Source organism: Geotrypetes seraphini, chromosome 16 (genome assembly GCF_902459505.1).
Source record: "Geotrypetes seraphini chromosome 16, aGeoSer1.1, whole genome shotgun sequence".
Classification (NCBI taxonomy): Eukaryota; Metazoa; Chordata; class Amphibia; order Gymnophiona; family Dermophiidae; genus Geotrypetes; species Geotrypetes seraphini.
Window position 1 is genome coordinate 13960681 of NC_047099.1, and position 19031 is coordinate 13979711.

The window sequence follows — 19031 nt, forward strand, 5'->3', positions numbered from 1 at the left end:
AATACTTCTGTTCTGTGTTCAAAGAAGGTCCTGGAGAAGGACGGAGATTGTCTGGCAAAGTTACACGAGAAAATGGAGTAGATTCTGCGCCGTTCACAGAGGAGGGTGTTTATGAGCAACTTGAAAAACTGAAGGTGGACAAAGCAATGGGACCAGACGGGATCCATCCCAGGATACTAAGGGAGCTCAAAGAGGTTCTGGCGAGTCCTATTAAAGACTTGTTCAACAAATCTCTGGAGACGGGAGTGATTCCTGGGGATTGGAGGAGAGCGGATGTGGTCCCTATTCATAAAAGTGGTCACAGGGATGAAGCAGGAAACTACAGGCCAGTGAGCCTCACTTCAGTTGTTGGAAAAATAATGGAAGTGTTGCTGAAAGAAAGGATAGTGTATTTCCTTGAATCTAATGGGTTACAGGATCCGAGGCAACATGGCTTTACAAAAGGTAAATCGTGCCAAACGAACCTGATTGAATTTTTTGATTGGGTGACCAGAGAGCTGGATCGAGGACATATGCTAGATGTAATTTACTTGGATTTCAGCAAAGCCTTTAATACAGTTCCTTATAGGAAGCTGTTGAACAAACTTGAAGGGCTGAAGTTAGGACCCAAAGTGGTGAACTGGGTCAGAAACTGGCTGTCGGACAGACGCCAGAGGGTGGTGGTTAATGGAAGTCGCTCGAAGGAAGGAAAGGTGACTAGTGGAGTCCCTCAGGGTTCGGTGCTGGGGCCAATCCTGTTCAATATGTATGTAAGTGACATTGCTGAAGGGTTAGAAGGAAAAGTGTGCCTTTTTGCAGATGATACCAAGATTTTTTAACAGAGTAGACACCGAAGAGGGAGTGGAGAATATGAAAGAGGATCTGCAAAAGTTAGAGGAATGGTCTAATGCCTGGCAACTAAAATTCAATGCAAAGAAATGCAGAATAATGCATTTGGGGATTAATAATAGGAAGGAACCGTATATGCTGGGAGGAGAGAAGCTGATATGCACGGACGGGGAGAGGGACCTTGGGGTGATAGTGTCCGAAGATCTAAAGGCGAAAAAACAGTGTGACAAGGCAGTGGCTGCTGCCAGAAGGATTCTGGGCTGTATAAAGAGAGGCGTAGTCAGTAGAAGGAAGAAGGTGTTGATGCCCCTGTACAGGTCATTGGTGAGGCCCCACTTGGAGTATTGTGTTCAGTTTTGGAGACCGTATCTGGCGAAAGACGTAAGAAGACTTGAGGAGGTCCAGAGGAGGGCGACGAAAATGATAGGAGGCTTGCACCAGAAGACGTATGAGGAGAGACTGGAAGCCCTGAATATGTATACCCTAGAGGAAAGGAGAGACAGGGGAGATATGATTCAAACGTTCAAATACTTAAAGGGTATTAACGTAGAACAAAATCTTTTCCAGAGAAAGGAAAATGGTAAAACCAGAGGACATAATTTGAGGTTGAGGGGTGGTAGATTCAGGGGCAATGTTAGGAAATTCTACTTTACGGAGAGGGTGGTGGATGCCTGGAATGCGCTCCTGAGAGAGGTGGTGGAGAGTAAAACTGTGACTGAGTTCAAAGTAGCGTGGGATGAACACAGAAGATTTAGAATCAGAAAATAATATTAAATATTGAACTAGGCCAGTTACTGGGCAGACTTGCACGGTCTGTGTCTGTGTATGGCCGTTTGGTGGAGGATGGGCAGGGGAGGGCTTCAATGGCTGGGAGGGTGTAGATGGGCTGGAGTAAGTCTTAACAGAGATTTCGGCAGTTGGAACCCAAGCATAGTACCGGGTAAAGCTTTGGATTCTTGCCCAGAAATAGCTAAGAAGAAAAAAAAAAAAAAAAATTTTTAAATTGAATCAGGTTGGGCAGACTGGATGGACCATTCGGGTCTTTATCTGCCGTCATCTACTATGTTACTATGAGTGTAGGAAGATCACTCCTGCCCAGCATCACTGCTAGATCAGTAGGTAAGGTTCGTGCTCCTGAGGCAGCTGCTCACCTCCGATTGCCCCTCCTCCTCCGATCGCCTCCTCCTCCTCCTATCGCTCCCCTCCTCGCCCCAATCCAAATCCCGGTTCTGGTCGATGCGGGCTGTCTCTGATCAATTCTCTAGGTGGGGGCCTGGGAAAAAATCATGAATATTCAAAACCGTGAACGCCGAAACCGCAAATAGGGAGGGGGAAGTGTATATGTAAAATGAATGGAAAAAATTGCATTACAATTAGTAAAGGGGATGGGATCTGGGGCATAGCTTTGGTTGGCCTAGGGAGGTCTGTGGTTGGGGTACTGAGTTGATATTTGTTAGACTTAAGGGATACTTAGCTTGAAGTAATTGAAAAACACTGCTGTAGGCAATCAGCTGGCGCCAGTGTTTCTCCTCTCTGGCCCTCTTCCCTGCTGGCATCCCCTACTGGCATCTCAGGGCCCATATAGAGGGCCTCTGCACAGGCGCGGATGTCGACGTGATGATGTCATGCATATGCATGATGTCATCACAGTGACGTCCTTACACTTCTGGGTGCATCAAGCCATGGCCACTACCTTGTAAGCAGTCCTTGTATGCTCCTTTTCTGCCAGTTAAGAGAAACCCAGTGTACACTTGAAACAATACTGAAGAAAGATAGCCTTCTTTTAATTTCTAAAAGTCAAATCTTTGGTATGTAATGAAATACTTTTTAGATTTTTAGGTACAATAAAAGGTTTTCTTCTTTTCCTACTCCCATCCTTTTTTTAGGCATTAGGAAAGTGGTCCCAGAGCCTCAACAAAAGACATGAATTTTGTTACAAAAAGGGTTCCATCAGCCTGGCTGCTGAAAATCAATGATCTCCGCAATGAGTTATCTGACCTCCAGGTCAAACTTGAGGATCTGCAAAAGGAGAATAAAACACTGAAAAGATTGCAGTTCAGGCAGGAGAAAGCCCTCAATAAATTTGAAGATGACACCGAGAATGAGATTTCTCGGCACAGCAATGAGATTCGGACCTTGAGGGATCACTTGAGGAAATCTCAGGAGCGGGAGAAGACCACTGCGACAAAGCTAAAGGACAGAGAGGACGAGCTATACCGCACAAAAAGCATTTTACAAAGGCTAAACAAACTTTCTGAAGACAAGCACTTAGCTGAGCGGGACGATCTGGCAAGAAAGTTGGTGCAGGCAGAGGGCCAACTGGATAACAATGACAGGAGAAAGAAGGTGAAGTTCTAATTGATGTGCTTTTTAAAATTTGAAAGGAAGCTCTTTAATGTGATTTGTGGAGTACACTATGCAGATTCCTCTGGAACCCTGTTCTTGGGTGTTCTGGAACCAGTAAGCAAATATTGCTGGGACTCTGAACACTGACTGCCACTACAGTGTTCATTGTCTCTTCTGGCATGGGGTTCAGAAGATGGGGCCTAAAATTGAACTGGAATCTCTTGCATGGCAGCACAGTTGAGTTGGCCTTTACTTTTTCAAATATATTTTCATAATGATTTGGCTTTTATGTTACTTTAGCCCAAGGGTTCTGATAAAGAAACAAATGTTTTCGTAGATAATTGGTCCTATTCATATTTGCATGTAAGTCTTTATCGGCCCCGTATTTAGTCACAGTTATTTTCTTCTGTGACTTGTCTCAATTTTTGCTCACCTTTGGTGGGTCTAACCTTTTTTTGTAGCACCGCAGTCATTATACCTTGAGTTTGTGGATATTCATCAGCTTTGAATATGTGGACATAACGGGCAGCGTCAGGAATTACTAAGGTACCGGCAATATTCAGTGATGTCACCCAGACAGCCATCTAAATAACTTAAGGCTCCTTTTACAAAATGATGCTACTGATTAACATGCACTGAATGCGAACAAGCCCATAGGAATTGAATGACCTTCTTTGCATTCAACATATTGCTGGTCAGTAGCACTGCTTTGGAAAAAAAACCTTTTAGGATGGCAAAGGAAGCTGTCCTAACATTGACTTTTGCAAATCTCTAGGTAACTTCAGCCTCCTCCCCTGGACTACACTGATGCTATTTGGATGGTCTGTGTAGAGATTTTCAGCAGCGCTATCTGGATAGTGTGCCTGAAATTCTTGGTATGAACATTACTTGTCTGGGTAACAGCACCTGTCACCAGTTTTTTGTTTTTTTTTAGTTCAAAATTTTTTATTGAGTTTAATAGATGAAGTACAATAAATGTTAACTAGGCAAGAAACATGCATGCCGTACGAATGCAAAGATTCACAAAATATTATCTACATAATGTAATACAGCAGGCAGACCTATGCCTATCTATAAGGAGGAAAGTAGCAGCACGACATGCAGCCAAAAGTACATGTAATACACCTATAGGAACACTGGGAGTGAGCCATAAAGTAAGAGCCAGCTTGAGATGATGATATCCATGTTTCAGCACATGAAATGAATGTCGTCAGCCTGTGTTGCAATAGGAGTTAACCGGACTCCATATTTTAGTATAGGAACTCGTGGCCTTATGTTTTTCTGCAATAACACTTTCATATTTTACTGTAAGGCATAGCGTATTCCACCATGTGTTGTAATTCAACTTGGACATGTCTTTCCAGCAATGTAATATATTTTTAAGGGCTAGAAATATCAATATGTTGAGCAGTCGCGCATTGTGATCAGGCAGTGCATGCGGGAGGCCATGATGACCTAATACAATAATACTCAAACTTAGAGGTTCTGACATGTTTAAGATTTTAGAAATAGTTTCCCATACTTTATTCCAATAACCTACTAAGTGTGCACAGTCATAGATCATATGCGTTAAGGTGCCCTCCTGCAAATTACAAGACCAACCCACGGGAGAAAGACCGGTTGAGATTTTCGCTACCTTAATTGGGGTCCAGTGAGTTCTATGCAACAGAAAGAACATAGATTGAAGAATGCTAGCAGATCGAGAGGATTTAAACAACCTGTCACCAGTTTTTAAGTTAGAAAAAATAAAGTTCATATGGATGGTTGTTAAAACTACAGAGGAGCAGAGAAGAAGCTATGGTCTCCTTATCTAGTAAAATAGAACCCTGTTGTGATAGGTATTGTCAGAATTGTCCCATTTCCCTAATACAAAGATGAAATCACATTACTGATTTTACACAGGATGGGTAGCTTGGGGTTAAAAGAGAGATAACTATCCACCTAAAAATTGGTATTATTGAAATAGAAATGTGTGCGGTTAAAAAGCTCAAATGAAAGCTATAGCAAAAGAATTGGAAAATAAGGGGAGGGGGTTAATATAGACCCCACAAAAAGACTTGTGGAGGTGTGAGAAATGTTCTGCATAAATAGTTCCTGTAGTTCTCTGTTTTAGATAGAACTTAGAAATCTGAATTGAAAAAATGACAAGCTACTTATCTTAAACAGCGCTTGTCTCTGGACACATTTTTCAAGCAGTGCTCAAGTGCGCTGTTTAAGATAAGTAGCTTGTCATTTTTTCAAATCCTTGAATAGTGCATATAACGTGGACAAATTTGCACTGATACTGAGGCGTTTTTTACAAAAAGAGTTAAAATTACATATTATAAAAAAAAATTTTCTATAAGAAATATTTAAGTATTAAATTATTAAAGTTTACATGTTTTAAGTCTAAGCGGTCAATGATTGGAGCAGGGAGCTAAATTGCTACGCTGATCACTCGAGTTTGTGATAAAAGTACTATACGTAGGCTCCAGTTCTGAGGCCGTGGTAAAATAACGTGATGCACTTTCTGGTTACAGTGGTATGCTAGTTTGTTTCTATTTGTAAATTACTACCACTTGGGATACTTGTTTATAGATTATGTCTAAGCTGACCCACGTCCCGCTCACGTCCCACCCTTGACACTCCTCCCGAAACGCCCCGTTTAGCTTTGGTCGTTCAGCGGCACTATGTAGGCCTAGGTCATTTAGAAATATGTCCAAAACCCGTTTTTATTATCAGCACTTGGACGTATTTGGGAAATGTTCATCCAAGTGCCGACTTAGGCCAATTTTTGGACGTTTTTCTCTTTCGATTGAGCCCCATAGGGTATAGTTTATTATTTATATTCTGCATTTTTACAAAGCGAATCACATACATAATTTAGAACAATACAGAAATACATACAAATCTCAACTCAAGTCCTCATAAAAGGATCCAAGGTGGATGATAGGCGAATAATAATAAAGGAGAATTAAGTTACAAAGATATTAACTAGTTGACTGAGGTTAATACACCCTTTCTTAAACTTAGCACTCATGTTCCATCTTTCTCCAAACATGAAGTTGAGAGAAAGGTTGTCAGTTGAGATGGCTCAAAGAAAACAAATTTATGTGAACGATAATTAATTACACATTTACATGGATGTCTCAAGTAAAATGTGGCCCTTAGAGCTTTTCCTTAACAAAAATTCACATCTCCTTCGCTGGGTATACTTAGCCAAGTCTGGAAACATCTGTATTTTACAACCTAAAAATTATTTTTATTTATTTTTAAAGAAAAGTTTCAGTAACCAGTTTTTATCTGGTGCAAGAGCTACTGTCAAAAGTAAAGTTGCTGGGGCCACTAATTCTTTTCTAGTTTAGGTTAGTGGCAGTTTTTTCCGGAGTTGTGTTCCATGCTCATTGGTTAGAGCAGTAGCAGTTCACAACCTATCACATGTTTCCTTCTATACTTCCATTTTCCACGCCCCTGTTTACTTCTCTCATTACCCTTGTTTCTTGGACCACCAACTCTATTTTCTATTTTCCATGTATGGTTACCTGAGCCTCCCATCACATGCTCATTCTTCCTGCTACGTGTTGTGTCCTTTGTTACTTTACCAAACCCTTAGTCCCCCTACTCTGCAATAATTAACATTATTCTCTGTTAGCAAAATATATTAGTAATTCATTCTATTAAAATATATTATAAAGTTAATTTCTAATTTCATTTCTCACATCTCTATCACACCTAAAGATCTTTTATACTTACTCCATGTGTGCATATTTATTTTATTATTTCTTTTGCATATCAACCCACAAAACTGTAATTCTGATTTTACCTCCCAAAAAAGGCTTTTTGGTCTTCTTGTTTGATCACTGAATTATGTCTACCCACTTTGTAATACTACTCTGTTCTAACAGCTATGTTGTCTGTCTACATGTTTTGACCATTTTCTAAATCCAGGATCTGCAAAGAAAGCTGGAGCTCAGTAATAGCAGTTTTCAGAGGCATCTGCTTGGAGAGAGGAAGAAGGCATATAAAATTAAGAAAGAAAATAAAACTCTGCAAGAAGAGCACCATCGACTAACCCAGAAGTTAAAGGTAAAATCTCTAACTTCTAAGGCACACACAAGTAGCTCTTATAATGGAAGCTGAGATGGTAGTACAAAAGAAATAGCTAGAAAAGCTACAAAAGCTTTGTCAGGGATAGTAACTAGCATCATCGATGCACCCATGAAAATATGAGTCCACTCATACTTATGTGCTATCTAAGGAAATGTATGCACATATATTTAAACCTTGTCTTGTCTGTTTTTGTTAATATTTTTTCTTTGAAGGACAAGCAGGATACCACTTACCATTGTTAGATAATGTCATCCAATAGAACCCTGGCACAGATGCTATCCAGCATTCTGATTATTCTGATATGGTACACCATACTAGTGGCGGAGAAAATAAAGGCAAAAGAGTTGGTGCTCGTGAATTATTTTAAAAAAACAAAGAAGAGGAGTGTTGAAAGGATTACCGGGTGCAACTGAGAGAAGCCCAGAGAGAGCTACGTCTGGCGAAAGCGCAGGTGGAAGAACAAATGGCTAAAAATGTAAAAAAGGGAGACAAAAATTTTTTCAGATATATGAGTGAAAGGATGAAAAATGGAATTGCTAAACTAAAAGATGCTGGGAACCAATATGTGGAGAGTGATGAGGAAAAAGCAAACGTATTAAACAAATATTTCTGTTCTGTGTTCACGGAAGAAAATCCTGTAGAAGGACTGAGATTGTCTAGCAAAGTAACATGAGAAAATGGAATAGATTCTGCGCTGTTCACGGAGGAAAGGTTTTTTGAGCAACTTGAAAAACTGAAGGTGGACAAAGCGATGGGACCGGACAGGATCCATCCCAGGATACTGAGGGAGCTCAGAGAGGTTCTGGCGGGTCCTATTAAAGATTTGTTCAACAAATCTCTGGAGACGGGAGTGGTTCCTGGGGATTGAAGGAAAGTGGATGTGGTCCCTATTCACAAAAGAGGTCATATGGATGAAGTAGGAAACTATAGGCAGGTAAGCCTCGCTTCGGTGGTTGGAAAAATAATGGAAGTGTTGCTGAAAGAAAGGATAGTGAACTTCCTAGAATCTATAGGTGAATGAAACCTGTAGTGACTGGATCAGATGAGACTTCAAGTAAATAGCCTGTTAGATTTCATTTATCTTCTGATGCATCATCAGGAGGGGATTCAAACAATAGGAATTATTTAGGACGGAACAACCAAGAAGAGGATGACAGCGATGAAACAGAGGGAGATATCAAAACAATCATCTGAACACCAGATCCCAATAGTAGAACACAATGTAGTAATTAATATCTCTCAGTATTCTCTATCACAGGTAGAATGGGATGTGTTATCGAATGGTTTGACTTTTGTACCTGGTGATCAAGCTGATTCTTTTATGCTCAAGAGTAAATTTGGAGCAGTTTTTTTTTTTCTGGAAACTTCAACTAAAATTGATTTTTTCATCTAATAAGGAAGATGCTTCAATGGTGAGAAACAAATCAGAGTGGGTTTCTCTGGGCCCCCTCGATCCTGCACTTCAAACCTATAAGATATAGAGAAGATAGAAAAAAACATGTTTTTTTAACTTATGGTAAATCAAAAAAGCAGAGATGAAATACCTCAAAGAGCAAATCAGGCCAGTAGAAGGCCGTGAAGCAGCGTGTTTACAGTGCTGCGGCCCCTGCTGGAGTAAGGACGTTTGTCGGGATCGCAAGAAGGGGGCGGCAAGGGACTAAGGGAGCAGAGGGTTGAAATATATTTCTTTCAGGTACCATTTGACGACAGGTAGTTCTGTAGAAAATGAACTGCCACTTACTGGGATAAGCTACTGATTTTCTTTAAATGGTGAGAACAGGACCCGATATGGGGGCAGCTTTGGGGGAGGGGTGTGCTGCGAGGCAGACAGCTTTGCTTGGGGGGAAGAAAGAAGGGGGGCCACGGAGACAAAGTCAGGGATGAACTGGAGAGGGAGAGAGAAAGGGAGCTGCTTTAGGGGAGGGGTGTGCTGGGAGGCAGACAGCTTTGCTTGGGGGGAAGACAGAAGGGGGGCCACTGAGAGACAGTCAGGAAGGAACTGGAGGGGGAGAGGGAAAGGGGGTTTCTTTGGGGGAGTGGTGTGCTGGGAGACAGACAGCTTTGCTTGGGGGAGGGAAAACAGAAGGGGGGCCACGGAGACACAGGCAGGGAGGAACTGGAGGGGGATAGGGATAGGGTGAGAGGGAAAGGGGGATGCTTTGGGGGAGGGATGTTCTGGGAGACAGACCGCTTTGCTTGGGGGGGGGAAGACAGAAGAAGGGCCATGGAGAGACAGTCAGGGAACAACTGGAGGCCGAGAGGGAAAGGAGGCTGCTTTGGGGGGAGGGGTGTGTTGGGAGGCAGACAGCTTTGCTTGGGGGAGGGGAGACAGAAGGGGGCCACAGAGAGACAGTCAGGGAGGAACTGGAGGGGGAGAGGGAAAGGGGGCTGCTTTCTAGCACCCGTTAATGTAACGGGCTTTAACACTAGCTTTTTCATATTACTTTTTTACATTTTCTCATGTTTTGGAGTTATGTGGCGGAAATACTTTGACTTTCCCGGGTTAAGCGTCATGTGATACTAGGACGTCAGACGCTCATCTCTGCTGCATTTAAATTTCAGGAGGCGTTCCCTCTTGGGTCAGCGCCATTATCTACTCTGCATTACAACTTGGGGCCAGTGTTGAAAATTTCACAGTCATTGCCTGGCTGGTTCCTGAAAAAGGGGTTTCTTATTCCCGAAACGGAGTCCCATTCTACTTTTTTTGACTTACTGGAGAAGCTAAGTACTTCTTAATTGATTTTGTCTACACTCATGCCTGCTTAGTTGATTCTGGTTGCTCATTTCCCCGAATGAGGGGTAGAGACAGTTTTTACAATCACAGTAACAATTATTGGTATTGAAGGTTCACTTTTAGTACACTGGTCTGTACACTAGTTTATCACATTTAATTCACGTAAGGTTAGCCCAGGGATGTTTCACAGTTAATACCCTTTCTGGGTTTATTTCTGTGACAGCTGAAGCCTTAGGGGCTATTGACCCGGGCTAGCTGTGTGACTGAGGGCTTTTCCTTTACTATAAATTTTGGTTTTACTTGAGCTGTCTCTCCCTCTCATTCTGTTATTTTTGGGGGCGGGGGAGATTTATTTTTTGATTTACTATTTTTTCTCCTCTTGTCAAGGGTTCTACTTAACTCCTTTTTAACTTATGGAATATATCTAAACCAGAGAGAGAAGCATTGGTACATCTAAGAAGTTTGGAAAATATAATTCGCCATTCCAATAAAGACGAGGCCATGGTGATTCAAGACAGGGGTCAATACACTTCTGAAATTCTACATCATTTATTTGATGTGTCTATATATCTTCCTCTTCATGGTCATCCTACAGAAGAGCTTCGAGAAGAAATTAAAGAGGTAGCAGCTCTGGCTCTCCAATAAGGTTTTTTGACACAGAATGAATTTAAATATTTTTTTTTAAATTCTTTATTCATTTTAAAGCTTTCATCAAGTGGACAAGCATTAAAACAATACAATTAAACATATCACTTGACAATCTTACTATTTATAAGTAAAAAATTACTACCCTCCCTCCCATCACACCCACCCATTTTTTCAAAATATGATTATTAATAAATAAATCCCCTCCCTTCCTAACATTAAATGGTGTATATTTCAATAAGAAAAAGAAAATGGTATTTATTCATTACAATAAGAAGTTAATGGCTCCCAAATTTTCTTAAATTTCTTATAATTCCCTTGTTGTATAGCAATTGTTCTTTCCATTTTATATATGTGATATAATGAGTTCCACCAGAAATTATAATTGAGTCTACTGTAATTTTTCAAATTATTTGTGATGTGCTGAATGGCCTGTCATTATCAATAAAAGCTTGTTGTTACTTGATGATATTTGGCTTTTTTTTTTCCTCATTGGCATACCAAATAGTACTGTATCATAAGATAATGCCACCTGCTTTTCCAATAAACAATTTACTTGATCCCAAATTGAGTTCCAAAAGTTCCAAAAGGCTAAGATAAAGGGACAATAAAACAACATATGATCTAAAGTCCCTACTTCAAGATTACATCTTTTAGACTGTGAACTATTTAATTTTTGTAATCTAACTGGGGTCTAAAACACTCTATGCAGGAGAAAAATCCAAGTCTGTCTCATAGATGCCAGCATATCCATATATTCCATTTTTTATACATTTCCTAAAATACATAAATATGAGTCACTACCTCCATGTCAACCAATAGAGTCAGCACAAAGCTCCTTGTTGGAGTTAACCAGTATGTAGATTATTTTTGTAATCCTTTGATCTCTACTACTAAATCATTCATACAGGATACAACTCATTTCTTGAGAATTTTGCAATAAGAACATAAGAACATAAGCAGTGCCTCCGCCGGGTCAGATCACAGGTCCATCCTGCCCAGCAGTCCGCTCCCGCGGCGGCCCAAACAGGTCACGACCTGTCAGAATCATCAGAAGGGGCTCCCTTGCCACCTTGGCTTCCCATTTAAGTCCTGCCTTCCTATCGAAGCCCTAGCCCTCCGGTCTTTCACATGCACGACCTGGTTGGTTTTTACTCATTACCTGGTTAACTTTCTATACTTGTGTTACATCCCAGCTCCTCCTTCAGTATCCCATGATCCCTTTATCCCTCAGGAATCCGTCCAATCCCTGTTTGAATCCCTGGACCGTACTCTGCCTGATCACTTCCTCCGGTAATGCATTCCAAGTGTCCACGACCCTCTGGGTGAAAAAAAACTTCCTTGCGTTTGTTTTGAACCTATCTCCCTTCAGTTTCTCAGAATGCCCCCTCGTATTAGCTGTCCCCTTCAGTCTGAAGAATCTGTCCCTATCCACCCTCTCTATGCCCCTCATGATCTTGAAGGTTTCTATTATATCTCCCCTGAGCCTCCTTTTCTCCAGAGAGAAGAGCCCCAGCCTATCCAGCCTCTCGGCGTATGGGCAGTGTTCCAGCCCTCTTACCATTCTCGTTGCTCTCCTTTGGACTCTTTCAAGTACCGCCATGTCCTTCTTGAGGTGCGGCGACCAATACTGAACGCAGTATTCCAGATGTGGGCGCACCATCGCTCGATACAGTGGCATGATGACTTCCTGTGTTCTGGTTGTTATGCCCTTCTTTATGATGCCCAGCATCCTGTTGGCTTTTTTCGAGGCTGCCGCGCACTGTGACCAATATTAGTGACCTTGCATGTATAGTCTATATATACAGACATTCCTCAAGATAAGGCTTTGCATGTTCTTGAATCTTTTTTTTGAGCTGCGACCTCATTCTCATCCTGTCCTTTCAAGTTTTTGGATTGACTGATTGAAGATTTCCTTGAAGAAAAACTCATTTGTATTTCAAGGAACTTTTTATAGCAACTCTGGGCAAGATAGGTGCCGGAAATGTAGGTCAGGGTTTTCTGAGCCTATTTTTCCTGTGTCTTTGTATGCCATGAATCGTGCCTACACACAACACACACACACGCAACACATGCAACATGCAATACACATGCAACATGCAACACACATGCAGCACACATGCAACATGCAACACACATGCAACACATGCCATTTTGGGTGTTAGCCACGCCCATAATGGGGTTAGATGTGATTCTGGTTCTTTCTATTTAGGCACCAGTAGGCACTAAAACATCAGGGGTTTTCACCATTTCTAACAGCGTTTGTCAATTAATTTAAGCTCTGGTAAGGTGGCTATCTGTGCCTAAGTTTTGGTGCTGGTTATAGAATTTCCCCGTAAGTGACTTTGGTGCATACATTATGTGTAGCTTCCAATTATTGATTCCTTTGATTCACATGCTATTATTTAAAAAACATACGCAGCACTTGACACCTAACATTTATATTGGGTGCCAAGTTGTAGAATTGTCTGGTATGTCTTTAGTGTTTTTACTGTAACCAAGTGTAGTAAGCAGATTCCGTACAAAAGTAAGGAAGTTCTTCTTCACCCAGAGAGTGGTAGAAAACTGGAATGCTCTTCCAGAGGCTATTATAGGGGGAAACACCCTCCAGGGATTCAAGACAAAGTTAAACAAGTTCCTGCTGAACCAGAATGTACGCAGGTAAGTCTAGACTCAGTTAAAGCACTGGTCTTTGACCTAAGGGCCGCCACGGGAGCAGACTGCTGGGCACAATTGACCACTGGTCTGATCCAGCGGCAATTCTTATATTCTTTATTCAACAAGTATAAATGGCTGTCACATGCATTCTGGTCTATCGACTGCAGATCGTTTTGTGTGCATCAGTAAATCTCTATAATAAAACCCTAAGCCGCGCATGTGCACTTCTACTTGCGTGTTCCGTATGTCTGTGGCCGGAAGTAGTGCGCATGTGCACCTACAACTGCCCTGAGCTCGGAACAGCAAACAGGGCCAGGCAGAGGGTCGGGCGCTGCTCCTGTGCGAGACAGCCGAGATGAAGGTGTTTGCCGCGGCAGCTGTTGGCGGCTGCAGGCTGCCGGCAGCTATAGGTCCCCTGTCCACCCACCCCACTGCAAGGCCAACACACCTGTCTGGAGTCCCCTGCTGCCAACCCCCCCCCTCACAAAATCCAGCGCTTGCTCACCGTTCTCGCAGTGCTGCTACTTTAACTCTTCGGCTATAGGCAGCATGAGTGAAGTAACCAAACTGCCTTCGGTGACCCAGAAGCTTTTCCTCTGCTACTGCTTCCTGCCCCCACATAGGCGGAAAACAGTAGCAGAGAGAAAGCTTCCAGGTCACCAGAGGCAGCGTGTTTACTTCACTCATGCTGCCTACGACCAAAGAGTTAGAGCAGCACCGCAAGGAGATCGGTGAGCAAGCAGTGAGGGATAGGGATGAATAGCATGGTGAGGGTAAAAGATGCTGGACCTCAGGGATGGGGAGAAAAGTAAAGTAAAGGACCCACCAGACCTGCTAGGGAAGAAAGGGAAGGGGCAGCTAGAGATGCCAGACCATGGGAGGAAGAGGAAGGATAGGGGATATTAAGACTACTGGATGGGAAAGAGGGTGGGGGTGTGGGACAGAGAGAGAATAGAGAGATGTCAGACCAGGGAAAGGAAGGAGGGGGAAGAGGTTCAAGACTAAGGCAGGGGGAGGGGAAGGGAAAGACAGAGATGCCAGAACAAAAAGGGGGGGAAGAGAAAGAGGGGAGAGAGATGCCAGACTGGGAAAGAGGATAAAGATACTAGACCATAGGAGGAGTAAAGAGAGGGAGGAGACGGTACACAGGGATGGAGGGAAAGAGAAGAGATAGGGAGGACAAAGAGTAGAACAAATTTATGCTGCTTAAATATAGAGGCGGGGCATGGGTGGGGTCAGAGTCAGGGTATAGGTGGGGCTATTCTAGCATCCGTTACTGTAACGAATGTAACGGGCTAAAACACTAGTATTAATATAATCCTGAAATATTCTATCTATATGTTCATGTCTAGGAAAAAGAACTTGATGCAAAAAATATATATGCCTTTCGAATGTCAAAGAAAGGAACAGATGTTACACCTAGGAAAAAAGGTGATTTTTAAAAAATTTCATCGCTGCCAAATGTAATTGTGATTCTGATAGCTAAAGAAATGTTCTGCTCTTACTGTAAATATTGCAAGACAAAATAAGTTATAATTTCTTTAGATTTGCCTTGACCGAGATCTTTAGTTTCTAGTGATGCCATGGCAAGTGCTGCAGAATTTGATATTGCCTGCAGGATCAGAGAAAACCATTAGTACTGTCCCACTGTTTATTGGTTGCTTTGTTTTTCCATACCACATCCTTTCCCATTACTGTCAGCCAAGTCTACGATGTTACTTGTTCTTGCCCTTCACTTTTCATAAAATTTACTCTTTTATGACTCTTTCCCTTCTTGACTCCCCATCTCTACCTCTTCCTTTTTCTTCTAATGAGTGGTCAGACTATCTTCTTTATCCCAGAACAAATAGGCAGCATATTCTCACGTATGGGTGACGTCACCGACGAAGCCAAGGTACGGACCACTTTAAAAGTGCATCACCACTTTAAGAGTATAGAAAATTCACGATAGCCCGAATCGCACATGCGTGAGTGCCTTCTCACCCGATGTAGGGTGTGCGGTCCCTCAGTTTCTTAGTTTCCGCGGAGCTAAGAAGTCACTGTTGAAAATATTTTCGCTGCCTTCCTGCTTTTGCAGTTTGTGACTTTTCAGTCAGTTTTTTCTTTTAATTTTAATTTTAGTGTAAAAAAAAAAATTAAATCTTTTTTCTTTTGCTGTCGTCGGTTTAACCTTGGTGGGGGCCTTATGGGTCGCCATACTGTTATTTCTCCACCTTATGGCTGTTTTACCATTCAGCACACTCCTGATAATTTTCCATCCGGGCGGTTGCTTTGCTGGGGTAGTTGTCTTCACCGACATCTTCCAACGGTTCTCGCAGTGTCGGACCTCGGCCTTGTCACTTTCTACTTCCCCTGCTCTTCTCCTCGCCAATGCATTCTCATGCGGGTTCTTCAGAAGCAATTAGGCGCTGTCAGGAATCCAGCACCCACCGACATCAGTAATCTGGTGCCCAGTCCAGCACCGCTGATCCAGATTGACATTGCTGCCTCGGGCCCGCTCCTACATAGGTAAGTTGGCTCACAAGTTTTTTCCTTTGGGCTTCAGGTCATTGTAGCAGTGAGTCCAATCCTGCCAACCTCTATCAGCCCCATCTCTGGCTTTGCTTCGATATCGATGAGTGCCTCGATACAGGTATACTTATCTTTGGAGCGTGGAGCGGCATCGATGGTACTGGTTAACAGGCCAATGGTACTGATGTATTTTCTTTTCTGTATCCACTCCAATCCTGATGTGTGCCTCGATACTGGCATTTTCATCTCTGGAGTGTAGACCTGCACCAATGGTACCATTGACGTAGCCAGTGGTACCAGTGTTTTCATCTTATGCAGCAGATTTCATTCAGTACATGTCCAACTGTATTTTCAGTTGTGCATGCTGACGCCTTTGTCAACCCCGACTCCTCCGTAACAGCGGGATCTGGATAGTCTCTATTGCTACCCATCAACTCCCTTTTTCCCATAACCCACCCCCAAATGAGACCAGCACGCTTCATTATGGAATATATAGCCGCAGCTCTTTATTAAATCCACCATAACAATAAATTAACATGAATAACATAACCTCATAAACATATTGACCCTCTATTGAACAAACCACATCAGCAAGCTCCTCCCGAGCTACCCCTATGTAACCATTAACCTTTGCCCCCGACCCCGCCACAAACAGCAAGCGTCCGAGGGGTGGCATGACCTCATGCCCCTTTAACCCGGGTCACCTGACCCCAAGGCGCGGCTCCCAGCCAGCCCCCCGCTCATCTCCTGATGAGCCCCAGCACCCAGTAGCTCGGGAGACCCGCCTACCCGAGCTACCAAGGCCACCACCGCGGGAGGGTGGGAGGGAGAAAAACCGCCCTGGAGGACCTGAAAGAACTGAGTTAAGTCAAGAGATCACTCACTTCCTGGAGAGAACCCACCCCTTGCTCCCCCCCCCCAGCCCAATCGGCAGCTTCCAAATTTGCCTTTCCTGTTGCCTCTGGCTCTTTCACTTGCTTCTTGATCCGATCTTTCAGGCACTGTGGACCTACAGCTGATGCGGCGTTTGTACCGACGGGCCAGATTAAGCGCAAAGTTGAAGTTGTTTGGCGGGCCAAATTTTATTACAGAGTTTGACATGTCTGCCTTAGTGTATGAAACATCCAAGCGAATGTCAAGCCAGATGGTAGCATGATCTGAAATGCTCAGCGGCCCATTCTGAGCCTGAGCCACATGAGGAAACAGCTCAGGGGAGAGAAACAGCTAATCAATCCTGGCCCAGTATTGTGAGCTCTAGAAAGGTGTGTGTAATCTCTAACTTCTGGATGGAGAAGATGCCAAGGATCTACCACTGGAAAAGATGTACAAAAGTCAGAAAGAAATTGCCCCTTCGCACCCAGAAAAGTGGCTGGCCTAGAAGATTTATCAATATCTGGATCAAAAACTAAATTGAAGCCTCTGCAGAAAGGAACACTCCGCTGTATTAGGGCCATAGATAACCATTAACAAGTAGGCTTTCTCCCCCAAAGTAAGTCTTAATAGCAAGTGACGGTCATCAGAAGCTTTCTCTAGTACCTGAACTCCCAAATATGAAGCTTTCCTAATTAAGACAGCAATGCCCCATGACGACCAGGAGAAGAGGCAAAATATACACTTACCCAAGAACGAGCCAACTTTAAATGTTGGTCAGCCATGAGGCAGGTCTCCTAGAGGCATGCTACATCAATTTTGTATCTCTGTAAGGCTGCCAAGATTTTTGATCTCTTTATTGGCGAGGTGATGCCTCCAACAGGAGGCTATTCTAAAAGCAGTACTCACAAGTGAGGAGAAGGAAGAAGATACATGTCACCCAAGAGTATTGAACAAAAAGATATACTGAGAGCTCAGCCTCCCCCAGAGTATCTCCTATACAATAACAGAAAACAGAGCCAAACAGCAGGTAAGCAGGAAGAATAAAGATCCCACTTGAAGGCACACCAATTGCAAAGTTTCATAGTTAGCTGTGGAGAACAACCCCAGCTCTTTTGATCTCACCATGGTGTTCATTCTTACCGCAGCAGTCATGAGCACACCAAACTAAATTCTGAGGTTTAAGTAGGGCAAACCTCCTTCAAAATATGGAGTAACGATATTATAATCATGTGTACCTAATGTGATACACCTGTGTGTGATTTGAGCCACTTTAAGGGGGAGGCTATTTGGAGGTGTTCTAATTTATTTCTCAGTTAGAATGCACATTTTTGTGGATATCTTTTGTTTCATGAGTAAATCAAGGAAAAGTTTTGTTGTTTACATGTAATTACATCACTTTCTTTTCCAAGAGATCATTTTTAAAAAATGTTTGATATTGATATGTGAACATTTCTTAAGAAGGAACTGAATATTTCATGGGGTGTTCTAATTTTTTCACATGAGCTTTTTTAGACCAAACTGGTCTGTCCTTCAGATATATGTTGAGGCATGTGTTGTCTTAAATTCATGTATGAACATCTTTATTTCTGCTGCTCCAATAAAAATGTATATCAACCTGCAAAGAATCTAGTTTTCTCCAGGACCAAAATATTTGGTGATAGTGTAGTAGTAATGTAGCATATGATAACAGAAAATCTCCAGCTGGTTCATCCTGGTCCCCAGTTATTCATGGTCTTACTGAAGTTACCTTCCAGCTGTTCATCATAGAACATTATTGTCTGTCTTTACCTAGGACAGATTTTGTTGCCATCTTAAATTGTTCTATACCAGTGGTCTCAAACTCAAACCCTTTGGAGGGCCACATTTTGGATTTACAGGTACTTGGAGGGCCTCAGAAAAAAATAGTTAATGTCTTATTAAAGAAATGACAATTTGGCCAAGTCATAATAACAATAAACCGCCTAGAACTGAAAAGTATTGGCGGGTTAGAAAACACTAATGTAATGTAATATTGTCATTTATAGCTAAAGAAGCTGTTTTATTTTAGTTTTGTGATTATGATAAACATACTGAGGGCCTCAAAATAGTACCTGGCGAGCCGCATGTGGCCCCTGGGCCGCGAGTTTGAGACCACTGTTCTATACCATATTAGGAAGATGAACAGTGGTCTCAAACTCGCGGCCCAGGGGCCACATGCGGCCCGCCAGGTACTACATGCATCCTCTACTGAGCTTCCTATTTTTAGCTAGAATGCTCTGTTATAAACTAGACCAGCATGGCCTTTGCCTTAACTTCCATCTTTCTGGATCCCCCCTGTACAGCCTGCCAGACCTGATTTCATGAACCA

At 42.6% G+C, this 19031-nt stretch overlaps 1 protein-coding gene across 1 annotated transcript in view; it reads left to right on the forward strand.

The window, feature by feature from the left end:
• Positions 1-19031, forward strand: part of LOC117350725 (lebercilin-like) — a 73279-nt gene that overhangs the window by 32514 nt on the left and 21734 nt on the right. Inside the window, exons 2-4 of the mRNA XM_033925257.1 lie at positions 2715-3174; positions 7102-7239; positions 14653-14731. Coding sequence (XP_033781148.1) covers positions 2752-3174; positions 7102-7239; positions 14653-14731 — 640 coding nt within the window. The 5' untranslated portion in view covers positions 2715-2751. The remainder of the gene's footprint in view (positions 1-2714; positions 3175-7101; positions 7240-14652; positions 14732-19031) is intronic.